Source organism: Oncorhynchus nerka, linkage group LG11 (genome assembly GCF_034236695.1).
Source record: "Oncorhynchus nerka isolate Pitt River linkage group LG11, Oner_Uvic_2.0, whole genome shotgun sequence".
NCBI classification, from domain to species: Eukaryota; Metazoa; Chordata; class Actinopteri; order Salmoniformes; family Salmonidae; genus Oncorhynchus; species Oncorhynchus nerka.
In genome coordinates, this window is record NC_088406.1 from 39557761 (window position 1) to 39570353 (window position 12593).

The 12593-nt window shown below is 47.1% G+C and overlaps 1 protein-coding gene across 1 annotated transcript in view; it reads left to right on the forward strand.

Moving 5' to 3' along the window:
- LOC115118987 (neurobeachin-like) overlaps nt 1–12593 on the forward strand; it is a 304621-nt gene that overhangs the window by 47191 nt on the left and 244837 nt on the right. Inside the window, exons 13-29 of the mRNA XM_065024068.1 lie at nt 2023–2131; nt 2414–2495; nt 2612–2735; nt 3211–3403; nt 3602–3949; nt 4151–4459; nt 4539–4976; nt 5355–5572; nt 6003–6156; nt 6957–6980; nt 7124–7314; nt 7867–7987; nt 9785–9856; nt 10129–10194; nt 10278–10446; nt 11202–11314; nt 11466–11797. Coding sequence (XP_064880140.1) covers nt 2023–2131; nt 2414–2495; nt 2612–2735; nt 3211–3403; nt 3602–3949; nt 4151–4459; nt 4539–4976; nt 5355–5572; nt 6003–6156; nt 6957–6980; nt 7124–7314; nt 7867–7987; nt 9785–9856; nt 10129–10194; nt 10278–10446; nt 11202–11314; nt 11466–11797 — 3063 coding nt within the window. The remainder of the gene's footprint in view (nt 1–2022; nt 2132–2413; nt 2496–2611; nt 2736–3210; nt 3404–3601; nt 3950–4150; nt 4460–4538; nt 4977–5354; nt 5573–6002; nt 6157–6956; nt 6981–7123; nt 7315–7866; nt 7988–9784; nt 9857–10128; nt 10195–10277; nt 10447–11201; nt 11315–11465; nt 11798–12593) is intronic.

Genomic DNA, 12593 nt, shown 5'->3' on the forward strand with positions numbered 1-12593 from the left:
CCTCTTCTCTTCTTCTGTTCTCCCCTCTTCTCTTCTTCTGTTCACCCTCTTCTCTTCTTCTGTTCACCCCTCTTCTCTTCTTCTGTTCACCCCTCTTCTCTTCTTCTGTTCACCCCTCTTCTCTTCTTCTGTTCACCCCTCTTCTCTTCTTCTGTTCACCCCTCTTCTCTTCTTCTGTTCACCACTCTTCACTTCTTCTGTTCACACCTCTTCCCTTCTTCTGTTCACCCCTCTTCTCTTCTTCTGTTCTCCCCTCTTCTCTTCTTCTTCTTCTCTTCTTCTTTCTCTTCCTCTTCTCTTCTTCTGTTCTCCCCTCTTCTCTTCTGTTCACTTCTCTTCTTCTGTTCACCCCTCTTCACTTCTTCTGTTCACACCTTCTCTTCTTCTGTTCACCCCACTTCTCTTCTTATTTTCTCCCCTCTTCTCTTCTTCTGTTCACCCCTCTTCTCTTCTTCTGTTCACCCCTTCTCTTCTTCTGTTCACCCCTCTTCTCTTCTTCTGTTCACCCCTCTTCTCTTCTTCTGTTCACCCCTCTTCTCTTCTTCTGTTCACCCCTCTTCTCTTCTTCTGTTCACCCCTCTTCTCTTCTTCTGTTCACCCCTCTTCTCTTCTTCTGTTCACCCCTCTTCTCTTCTTCTGTTCACCCCTCTTCTCTTCTTCTGTTCACACCTCTTCTCTTCTTCTGTTCACCCCTCTTCTCTTCTGTTCACCCCTCTTCTCTTCTGTTCACCCCTCTTCTCTTCTGTTCACCCCTCTTCTCTTCTTCTGTTCACCCTCTTCTCTTCTGTTCACCCTCTTCTCTTCTTCTTCCTCTTCTCTTCTTCTGTTCTCCCCTCTTCACTTCTTCTGTTCACCCCTCTTCTCTTCTTCTGTTCACCCCTCTTCTCTTCTGTTCACCCCTCTTCACTTCTTCTGTTCACCCCTCTTCTCTTCTGTTCACCCCTCTTCTCTTCTGTTCACCCCTCTTCTCTTCTTCTGTTCTCCCCTCTTCACTTCTTCTGTTCTCCCCTCTTCTCTTCTTCTGTTCACCCCTCTTCTCTTCTGTTCACCCCTCTTCTCTTCTTCTGTTCTCCCCTCTTCACTTCTTCTGTTCACACATTCTCTTCTTCTGTTCACCCCTCTTCTCTTCTTCTGTTCACTTCTCTTCTTCTCTTCTCCCTTCTTCTCTTCTTCTTTTCTCACCTCTTCTCTTCTTCTGTTCACCCCTCTTCTCTTCTTCTTTTCTCCCCTCTTCTCTTCTTCTTTTCTCCCCTCTTCTTCTTCTGTTCACCCCTCTTCTCTTCTTCTGTTCACACCTCTTCTCTTCTTCTGTTCACCCCTCTTCTCTTCTTCTTTTCTCCCCTCTTCTCTTCTTCTGTTCACACCTCTTCTCTTCTTCTGTTCACCCCTCTTCTCTTCTTCTGTTCACCCCTCTTCTCTTCTTCTGTTCACCCCTCTTCTCTTCTGTTCACTTCTCTTCTTCTGTTCACACCTCTTCTCTTCTTCTGTTCACCCCTCTTCTCTTCTTCTGTTCACACCTCTTCTCTTCTTATGTTCACACCTCTTCTCTTCTTCTTTTCTCCCCTCTTCTCTTCTTCTTTTCTCCCCTCTTCTCTTCTTCTCTTCTCCCTTCTTCTCTTATTCTCTTCTTCTCTTATTCTCTTCTTCTCTTCTCCCCTCTTCTTCTCTTTTCCCCTCTTCTCTTCTTCTGTTCACCCCTCTTCTCTTCTTCTGTTCTCCCTTCTTCTCTTCTTCTGTTCACCCTTCTTCTCTTCTCTTCTCCCCTCTTCCCTTCTTCTCTTCTCCCCTCTTCTTTTCTTCTCTTCTCCCCTCTTCTCTTCTTCTGTTCACACCTCTTCTCTTCTTCTGTTCACCCTCTTCTCTTCTTCTGTTCACCCCTCTTCTCTTCTTCTGTTCACCCCTCTTCTCTTCTTCTCTTAAAATAATTTTTGTCTGAAGCGTAAAACTGTCATCCAGGGACTTCTAACAGGGTTACTGTGTGTGTGTGTGTGTGTGTGTGTGTGTGTGTGTGTGTGTCCACAGAAGGAAGGTTGAGATCATGCACACACACAGTCTCTTCACTCTCTTGGGGGAGAGGCTGATGCTTCACACTAATACTGTGTCAGTGACCATCTACAACGCGCTGTACGAGGTACATTCTTCTCTCTAACTTCTCTATAACTACACATACACACACACTTCTTCTTCGGGGATCTCTCTTGGTCGAGTATGTTTTCCCTCCAGGTGTCACGGCTCCGGGTTGCGTTATGGGTCTGGCTGGCCAGTGAACTGCAGTTGTGTGGCAGTGGGGTCAGGGATGGTTATAACCTCATTATGTCCACCCCATTGTCCTGTTAGAAGCAGAGACTACCTTGGTACATCCCAAATGACACCCTATTCCCTATTTAGTGATTGTCTGTGTTCTTCCCATCAGATCCTGACAGAGCAGGTGTGTACCCAGGTTGTCCACAAACCCCACCCTGAACCAGACTCTACAATCAAGATACAGAACCCCAGTAAGTCTGTCTGCTGTCCCTCTGAATGTTATTGTAGTCAAGTCAAACTGTATTTAAAGTGCAGACTTAGCAAAGTCGTGTGTGTGTGTGTGTGTGTGTGTGTGTGTGTGTTCCAGTGATCCTTAAGGTAGTAGCGACCCTGTTGAAGAGCTCGTCCCCCAGCGTTGAGCTGATGGAGGTTCGACGTCTCTTCCTCTCAGACATGATCAAACTGTTCAGCAACAGCCGTGAAAACCGACGGTGCGGACATGCATGGACATGCGCACACACACACACACACACACACACACACACACACACACACACACACACACACACACACACACACACACACACACACACAGTCACTCTATAATTTACAGCTGTGTAATGACTCTTTCCCAGCAGTGACTGGTGATGCTGATGGTATCACCAATCTACACACTATTGTTGTCTAACTACTGACTATATAACAAAGCATCAGATCATTTCACTAATTTACATAATAGAAGGTGATCAGAATGAATTGTGACTGTTTCACTGATAGAGTGGCTGGTGAACAAGTCACATTAGAACCGAGCAACGATCAGAGGGAGTACTTGAGAATATGCTGTTGGCCTACAGACCGACTTTAACTTAGACTACTTGACTATGTAGCCATGGTCTCTCCTGCTGTTTGCTCTAGTAGTGAGAAACGTATTGGTAATAGTTGTAATAGTATATATTATTGTTCTAGGTGTCTGCTTCAGTGTTCAGTATGGCAGGACTGGATGTTCAGTCTGGGCTATATCAACCCTAAAAACCCAGAGGAACAGAAGATGATGGAGATGGTCTATAGCCTCTTCAGGATCCTGCTCTACCATGCTATCAAGTATGAGTGGGGAGGTTGGAGGGTCTGGGTGGATACACTCTCCATCGCTCACTCCAAGGTAAGACTCAGCGGCTGTCTGCGTCCCAAATAGCATATAGTGCACTACTTTTGATTAAGTTATTGATCATGTCTCTCCCTCTCTATATGTAACCCACACGAGGCACATATGGAGAACCTTGCTGAAATGAGCTTGATTATTAGTTCTAGGTGATTAATTATAGATAATATTATTGATAATGTCTGTTCTATACTGTAGGTAACATACGAGGCCCATAAGGAGTACCTGGCTAAGATGTATGAGGACTACCAGCGTCAGGAAGAGGAGAACATTAAGAAGGGGAGGAAGGGTCTGGTCAGCACCATCTCAGGCCTGCAGGACCTCCAGGCCGGGGGCATCCAGGGGAACATGGAGATCAGAGAGATAGACTCCCAGACACAGACCCCGGAGAGCGAGGCCGACTACCCCGAGACCCCCGGCCACCCCCGGAACACACCGTCAGAGGGGAAGACAAGGGAGGAGGGGGGGCTCGGGGGGACAGGGAGGACGGGGTCAGGGGTCAGAGTGGAGGTTCATGACCTGTTGGTGGACATCAAGGCTGAAAAGGTATGGTGTCTCCATCTGTTTTAATAGTTTTTACAGGTGATGCTCTTATCCAGAGCAACTTCCAGTCAGTGCATTCAACTAAGTTTAGTTGGAAAAAAACACCACATATCACAGTTCTTGCAAGTAGACTCTTAAAATCAATCAGTCAGTCAGTCAGTTCATCAATCAATCAGCTAATCAATCAATCCCTCCCTCTCCCAGGTGGAAGCCACAGAGGTGAAGCTGGATGACCTGGACCTGTCTCCAGAGCCGCTGGGCGTGACAGTGGGTGTGGCCGGAGGTGTTGTCTCTGAGGACAGGGGCGGGGCGTTGGTCCAGGTGGACTCCCTATTGGACAACGTTTACTGTGCTGCTGTAGAGAAGCTAAGCAGCAGCGCCGCCAGTGGTGTACTGGTCCCCAACGCAACTGTCGCCGTCGCGCCCGACAACCACAACACTGGTCCCCTCATCACCCTTGCTGATGACGACAAGGACAGTCTCCCTAGCAACAGCAGCTTCCTGTTTGGCCAGGTTAGTTCATCTTTCTTTTCTTTTCTTCTGCTTGTGTTTTGTTATGTGCAAGTTAACTAAACAGAACTGAACTCAACAGGAAGAGCCCCTGGTCCTGCCAAGTCCTGGTTCTAACCCTGATCCAGACCCTGACTCCCCTTTCCTCCTGGGCCACAGCCATGACCTGGGCCTGCTGGACCACGTGACTGGCAGCTCTGAGCTGGGGACCATCGGCATGGTCGGCACGGTCACTCCTGGTGGTCCGATCAGCAGCATCCTGGAGGAGGAGAGATTTAAGCTCCAGACCACCCTGGGTGACGTCACCTCCATGCCCAGGGAAGAGGCCTGCTCTAAGGGGTCAGAGTTCACAGAGACCGGGACTGGAGCTAGGGTTGAAGGGTCTGGGTTGCCGGAGGGGGGCGAGCCCTTGGCTGGTGGGAAAGGTAGTGGGACAGATGCAGTCAGCAACACCTCAGACACTGAGAGGTCAGACGAAGGAAAGGAGGTTAAGAAGATTCAGACCACTGCTACTACACAGGTTAGTTAAATTACAAGACCTCCCTCCCTCTTGTCCTCTCTTCCTCCTCTCTCCCACTTCCCTTTGTCCCTCCTCTCTCCCTCCTGTTAGTAAGTCTGATGCGAGGAAGGATGAGAGCAGGAGGACGAGGAGGAGAGAGAGAGAGGGAGAGGAGGAGGATGAGGAGGAGAGAGGAAGCGGAGGAGGAGGAGGAGGATGAGGAGAGAGAGAGAGGGAGAGGAGGAGGAGAGAGAGGAAGCGGAGGAGGAGAGAGGACTAAAAGACTATTAATAGAGTCTCTGCTGTTATATAATGACTTTAATTTACACACTGCTTTATACACTGTGAATTACAGTTTTGTGTGTGTGTGTGTCTGTGTGTCTAATGTGTGTGTGTCAGTCCCTCCATAGTCGTACAGCAGCCCAGTTAGAGCGTGACCTGCGTGTGGACCTGGGCTTCAGAGGGATGCCCATGACAGAGGAGCAGCGGCGCCAGTTCAGCCCTGGCCCTCGCACCACCATGTTCCGCATCCCAGAGTTCAAGTGGTCGGCCATGCACCAGCGCCTCCTCACCGACCTGCTGTTGGCCCTGGAGACAGACGTCCACATCTGGAGGAGGTGAGGGGACCAAGATATGGAGGACATGTCCCTAATCACACCATAGTCCGTATGTAGTGCACTACTTTGTATCAAAGCCCAATGCCCCTCTGTAGTGCACTATGTCTGACCACGTCGGGCTTCCACAAAGGACATGCAGTGGAATGTTACGTTAACATTTTGATCATTTAACAGATGCTCTTACAGTCAGTGCATTCAACTAAGTTAGGTAAGACAACCGAATATCACATTCATTGAGAGTAAAACAAGAGTTACAGTAGATCCTGCAGCCAGGGTTTCTAACTAGCCTTACTGCGGCTGATTATTCAACACGTATCCCTGACCTGACCTAAGACCTGACCTATGCTTAACATTGTGTGACATGCTACTGCATCCTGATTAAATGAACTGTAATCCAGTTCTCTCCCTCTCTCTTTCTGCCTCCCTGCAGCCATTCAACCAAATCCGTCATGGATTTTGTCAACAGCAATGAGAACATCATCTTTGTCCACAACACCATCCACCTCCTCTCTCAGATGGTAGACAACATCATCATCGCCTGTGGAGGGATCCTTCCTCTACTCTCCGCTGCCACCTCTCCTTCTGTAAGTCATTCAGTCAGTCTTTCTACCACCTGTCCTCCTGTAAATCTGTCAGTCCCTTTCTACCACCTCTCCTTCTGTAAGTCATTCAGTCAGTCTTTCTACCACCTGTCCTCCTGTAAATCAGTCAGTCCCTTTCTACCACCTCTCCTTCTGTAAGTCATTCAGTCAGTCTTTCTACCACCTGTCCTCCTGTAAATCATTCAGTCCCTTTCTACCACCTGTCCTTCTGTAAATCAGTCAGTCAGCTTCTCTGCCACCTCTCCTTCTGTAAGTCATTCAGTCAGTCTTTCTACCAGCTCTCCTTCTGTAAATCAGTCAGTCAGCTTCTCTGCCACCTCTCCTTCTGTAAATCAGTCAGTCAGCTTCTCTGCCACCTCTCCTTCTGTAAATCAGTCAGTCAGCTTCTCTGCCACCTCTCCTTCTGTAAATCAGTCAGTCAGCTTCTCTGCCACCTCTCCTTCTGTAAGGCAGTCAGCCTCTCTGTGGTGCCACACTACCATCTAGTGGGGGCTATTAGGAACTGCATGTTTATGTCTTCATTAATGATCGTTCTCTAAGAAATAGAACTAGTTGATTGTCTTTATTGATTGTAGCCGTTTTCATTTGCTCAGCTTCATTTTGCTATATATTCAGCTAATGAGAATTTTACTTTGTCAGAGTCGTTTAAGTTGGTGATGGTTTCCTCTGTGTGTTTTGCTTATGTCTGTTAAGGATTGTATGTGCTTTACCTGCTGACTGGATTTGTTGATTTGAATTATCTGTTGTGATGTTTTCTTCTTTTTGTTTGTGTGCATGGCCAGAGTACCCAGGTTAGTGCATATGCTGTAAGTTTTATTTTCTTTCTAAACATTTATTCTCTCAGGTACAACAGAACAATATTTAGTTTTTCTGTTTCTTGAGTATATATGATTTCCCCCTCTTCCCCCTCCCCTGTCCCCTGTCCCCTGAACCCCTGCGTTGTGTTCAGGCTGAGTTGGAGAACATGGAGGCGACCCAGGGCATGTCTTCAGAGACGGCGGTGTCCTTCCTGTCCCGTCTGATGGCCATGGTGGACGTTCTGGTGTTCGCCAGCTCACTCAACTTCTCTGAGATAGAGGCTGAGAAGAACATGTCCTCTGGAGGCCTGATGAGACAGTGTCTACGACTGGGTAAGAGTCTGTGTGTGCCTGCGTGCGCGCGTGCGTGTGTGTGAGCGTGCCCTTGTCACACACATTAACTGTCATGTTAGACGATTCACGAGATCAGCAAATGCCGTGGCAAAAAGCATTTCACTATCATTTCAATAATTCCAGTATTCCATGAAATTCTTTGACGTGGTCAACCTAGCTAATTCATTTTCTAAATGCACTGCTATTAGATAGTAAATGTGCTTTGGTGAGTCATGATTTTCATTAATAGTGTGTGTCTGCTGTAGTGGTTGGTAGTTCAGTCAGGTAGCTTGTCTGTGTAAAGGCCAGACTATTGAAGCTAGGTCTGAAGTAACTCAGAACAAATCCACACTTACACTCACCACACACACATACGCACACACATAGGAGCTGATCGTGGACTACATGAAAAGGCGGTCTGAACAGGCCCCCATTAATATCGACGGGGCTGTAGTGGAGCGACTTTCAAGTTCCTTGGTGTCCACATCACCAACAAACTACCATGGTCCAAACATACCAAGACAGTCGTGAAGAGGGCACGACAAAACCTTTTCCCCCTCAGGAGACTGAAAAGATTTGCCAAGGGTCCCCAGATCATCAAAAGGTTCTACATCTGCACCATCGAGAGCATCACCGCCTGGTATGGCAGCTGCTCGGCATCTGACCGTAAGGCGCTACAGAGGGTAGTGAAATGTTTTTTGTCAGAGACTCCAGTCACCCAAGTTATAGACTGTTCTCTCTGCTACCGCACAGCAAGCGGTACCGGAGCACCAAGTCTAGGACTAAAAGGCTCCTCAACAGCTTCTACTCCCAAGCCATAAGACTGCTAAACAATTAATAAAATCGCCACCGGACTATTTACATAGACCCCCCCTGCCTTTTGCACACTGCTGCTACTCACTGTTTATTATCTATGAATAGTCACTCACCTACATGTACAAATGACCTCAACTAACCTGTTTCCCCGCACACTGACTCGGTACCGGTGCCCCCTGTATACAAACATTTTCTTAACTCTTTCTTGAACTGTACTGTTGGTTAAGGGCTTGGAAGTAAGCATTTAGGTCCCCACTGGTAAGGTCTACACTTAAAGTTTGATTTGATTTGAAACACACAGCTTATGTTTTACTATACCGGTGGAGACCTAACATTTATTTCCATTCAAAATCCTATTTTCCCTAACCCTAACCTCAACCCCTAACCCTAAACCTAACCTCAAACCTAACCTCAACCCTAACCCTAACCTCAACCCCTAACCCTAAACCTAACCTCAAACCTAACCTAACCCTAAGCCTAACCTCAACCTAACCCTAACCCTAACCCTAACCCTAACCTCAACCCTAACCCTAACCCTAACCTCAACCCCTAACCCTAAACCTAACCTCAAACCTAACCTCAACCCTAAACCTAACCTCAACCCCTAACCCTAAACCTAACCTCAACCCTAACCTCAACCCTAAGCCTAACCCTAACCTCAACCCTAACCCTAACCCTAACCTCAACCCTAACCTCAACCCTAAACCTCAACCCTAAACCTAACCTCAACCCTAACCCTAACCTCAACCCTAACCCTATCCTTAACCCCTAACCCTAAACCTAACCTCAACCCTAACCCTATCCTTAACCCCTAACCCTAACCTCAACCCTAACTCTATCCTTAACTCCTAAACCTAACCCTAAACGTAACCTCAACCCTAACCCTATACCTAACCTCAACCCTAACCCTATCCTTAACACCTAACCCTAACCTCAACCCTAACCCTATCCTTAACCCCTAACCTTAACTCCTAAACCTAACCCCCAACCATGATTCTAACCCTAATTGTAACCCTAACCCTAACCCCAAAAATAGACTTTGTCGACGAGGGAGAATTTTCCACACACACACACACACACACACACACACACACACACACAGTGATCAGACAAGCAGGTAACCTAGTGGTTAGAGCTTTGGGCCAGTAACCGAAAGGTTGCTAGATTGAATCCCTAAGCTGACAAGGTAAAAATCTGTCGTTCTGCTCCTGAACAAGGCAGTTAACCCACTTTTTCTAGGCCGTCATTGTAAATAAGAATTTGTTCTTTAACTGATTTGCCTAGTTAAATAAAGGTAATATTTTTTTTGCTAAAAAAAAATCATTAATGCGTTTCAAGATGCAGCTTCTGATACCCTGTCTGTCTGTCTGTCTGTCTGTCTGTCTGTCTGTCTGTCTGTCTGTCTGTCTGTCTGTCTGTCTGTCTGTCTGTCTGTCTGTCTGTCTGTCTGTCTGTCTGTCTGTCTGTCTGTCTGTCTGTCTGTCTGTCTGTCTGTCTGTCTGTCTGTCTGTCTGTCTGTCTGTCTGTCTGTCTGTCTGTCTGTCTGTCTGTCTGTCTGTCTGTCTGTCTGTCTGTCTGTCTGTCTGTCTGTCTGTCTGTCTGTCTGTCTGTCTGTCTGTCCTCCCAGTGTGTTGTGTAGCAGTGAGGAACTGTCTGGATGTTAGACAGAGACAGAGGACAGAGTGACCAACAGTAAAAGCCAGGACAACCTGTATGGTGCAGCATCTGCCAACAAGGTAGGTCCTCACCTAACCTCCTAATTTAAAAATACATATTAAGTTGGTAATAATGGTACAGTTGATGGGTGGCTGTGACACCAGACGTACAGGAACTATGAGTGGGGGGGGTGTGGAAGATCATTAAGTGTGACACGCAGTGTAATATGGATGCTACGATAGCGGCTAAGTAAACAGATTGTTACACGGCTGCTATGATGTCAGACTCCCTTAGTCTCCTCACTTTAGATCTCCTACAGCAGAAAATGTCTCAGTAACATTCTCCCATCCAGGACCCTGACAGACTTCTACAGGACGTCGATATCAACCGTCTGAGAGCTGTCGTGTTCCGGGATGTGGTGAGTATGACTGTGTGTGCTGGTGCGTGTGTAACATGTTTGTGTGCGTGTGATTGTGTAACATGTATATGTATCCCCACCAGGATGACAGCAAGCAGGCCCAGTTCTTGGCACTAGCGGTGGTCTACTTTATCTCTGTCCTCATGGTGTCAAAGTACAGGGACATCCTGGAACCACAGAGAGAGACCAACAGGATGATCAGCCAATCAGCATACAGCATTCGCCACGAGATCAACTCATCTACCAGCACAAGTGCTTGCTTTTATTATTCAACTCCAATCCTCTCAGCTCTCTGATTAATTAATGTGATCCACTAATTGCACTGTGCAGAATGAAACATGAAAACAGGAATGGAAGTGGAGAGGGGAAATGGGAAGGGAACGTGGGTGTATGAAAGTTGTACAGGTAGCCCTGGTCTCTGTGGTATGAACAGTTACATCCCACTGGGCACACCCTGAGAGAGAGCAAGCAATACATAGAGAGATAGATTGAGAGAGAGTGTAAAAGAAAGAGAGAAAAACAGAGAGATGAGGGTTTGGGGCGTTGTGAGGCTTGTTCTATTTCCAGCCCTCTGTCGTGGTCCATTATCCAGTCAATCAGCCAGGAGGTTGGGATCAGAGAGGCTTCTGGGAAGGACACTTCGCCGCCATTATAAATAATATCACCAGGAAGAGAGTTTCCAGCCAACAGGTAGATGGCAGATGTCTGTCTATCTGGGATGGAAGTTAGAAGAGAATAACCGAGGAAGTTAGATGGGGAGAGAATGGGCTTGTTCGACATCAACTGCATTGCAGTCAGCAACTGCCAACTGGCTGATCTACGAATCACCTCGCATCTTAAATGACTACTCATTATTATTTGTAGATCGGTCAGTCAATCACAATTAACCCACAATGCATCACATATTTGATGCTCTGGAACACTGCCTATGTGTGTGAGCCCACCCAGTGTCCTTGTGTCCTGACTGTGTGTGTGTGTGTGTGTGTGTGTGCGTGCGTGTGTTCCAGAGACCCCCCTGGCGTACCCTGACCAAAGTAAGGAGCCCCCCACCCCTGTAGAGGAGCTCCACATAGAGAGAGGCTGTCTGCCACACACTGACTCTGGCATTGGAGAGGAACAGGTTGCCCATCTAGATACTAGACTGTGTTCTCTTTTTTCGCTCTATTAGAGTAGATTGGAGTTGTATTATAATGTGTGTTTGTGCATAAACCCAGGAAGAGTACAGGTACACGAGTACATAAGTAAACTAACCCCCCCCCCCCCGCCTCCAGATGGCCAGTGTGTTAAACGGGGCAGACTTGAACGCTTCAGGACCCGGGCGAGCTGACGCCATGTCCTCCCTGCTCGGCAGCCTCTCCTCTGGGGAGAAGCATAGCCAAGAGTCCCTCTTGGAGCCGCCTGGCCTGGAGGTCCTAAGGACCACCTCCTCCATCTCCTCCATCAGCCACTCAAACATCAACGTACGAAGAATCCTGAAGAGCCTAGTGGCTGGGCCTGGAGAGGGGGTGGAACCTGGACCAGAGCCCCTCCCCTACCCTGATCTTGCCGTACAGAGAGAGACTCATTCCCCCATGCTGCCCATGCAGTTCCACTCCTTTGATAGGTACGGTATACACACACACACACACACACACACACACACACACACACACACCACTATGCAGTTCCACTCTTTGTACTGGAGGCCACTCTGTTATGCATGTCTTATAGAGTAAGAGTCAAACATTTGGACACACCTACTCAATCAAAGGTTTTTCTTTATTTTTACTATGTTCTACATTATAGAATAATAGTGAAGACATCACAACTATGAAAAAACACATATGGATGTGTTGGGATGAGTTGGACCGCAGAGTGAAGGTAAAGCAGCCAACAAGTGCTCAGCATATGTAGGAACTCTTTCAAGGAAAAAGCATTCCTCATGAAGCTGGTTGAGAGAATGGCAAGAGTGTACAAAACTGTCATCAAGGCAAAGGGTGGCTATTTGAAGAATATCAAATATAAAATAGATTTTGATTTGTTTAACACTTTTTTTGGTTACTACATGATTCCATATGTGTTATTTCATAGTTTTGAATTCTTCACTATTATTAGTAAAAATAAATAGTAAAATTAAAGAAAAACCCTTGGATGAGTAGGTGTGTCCAGACTTTTGACTGGTACTATACATGTTTGACAACAGGTAGCCTAGCGGTAGAGTGGAAATGTCACTGGTTCGAATACCTGAGCAGACAAAGTGAAAAATCTGTCGATGTGCCCTTGAGCCAGGCACTTAACCCTAATTTGCTCCAGGGGTGCTGTACTACTATGGCTGACCCTGTAAAACAACACATTTCTCTGCACCTGTCCGGTGTGTGTGACAATAAAACACCCATTTTCTGAATACGGAGTTGATGTGT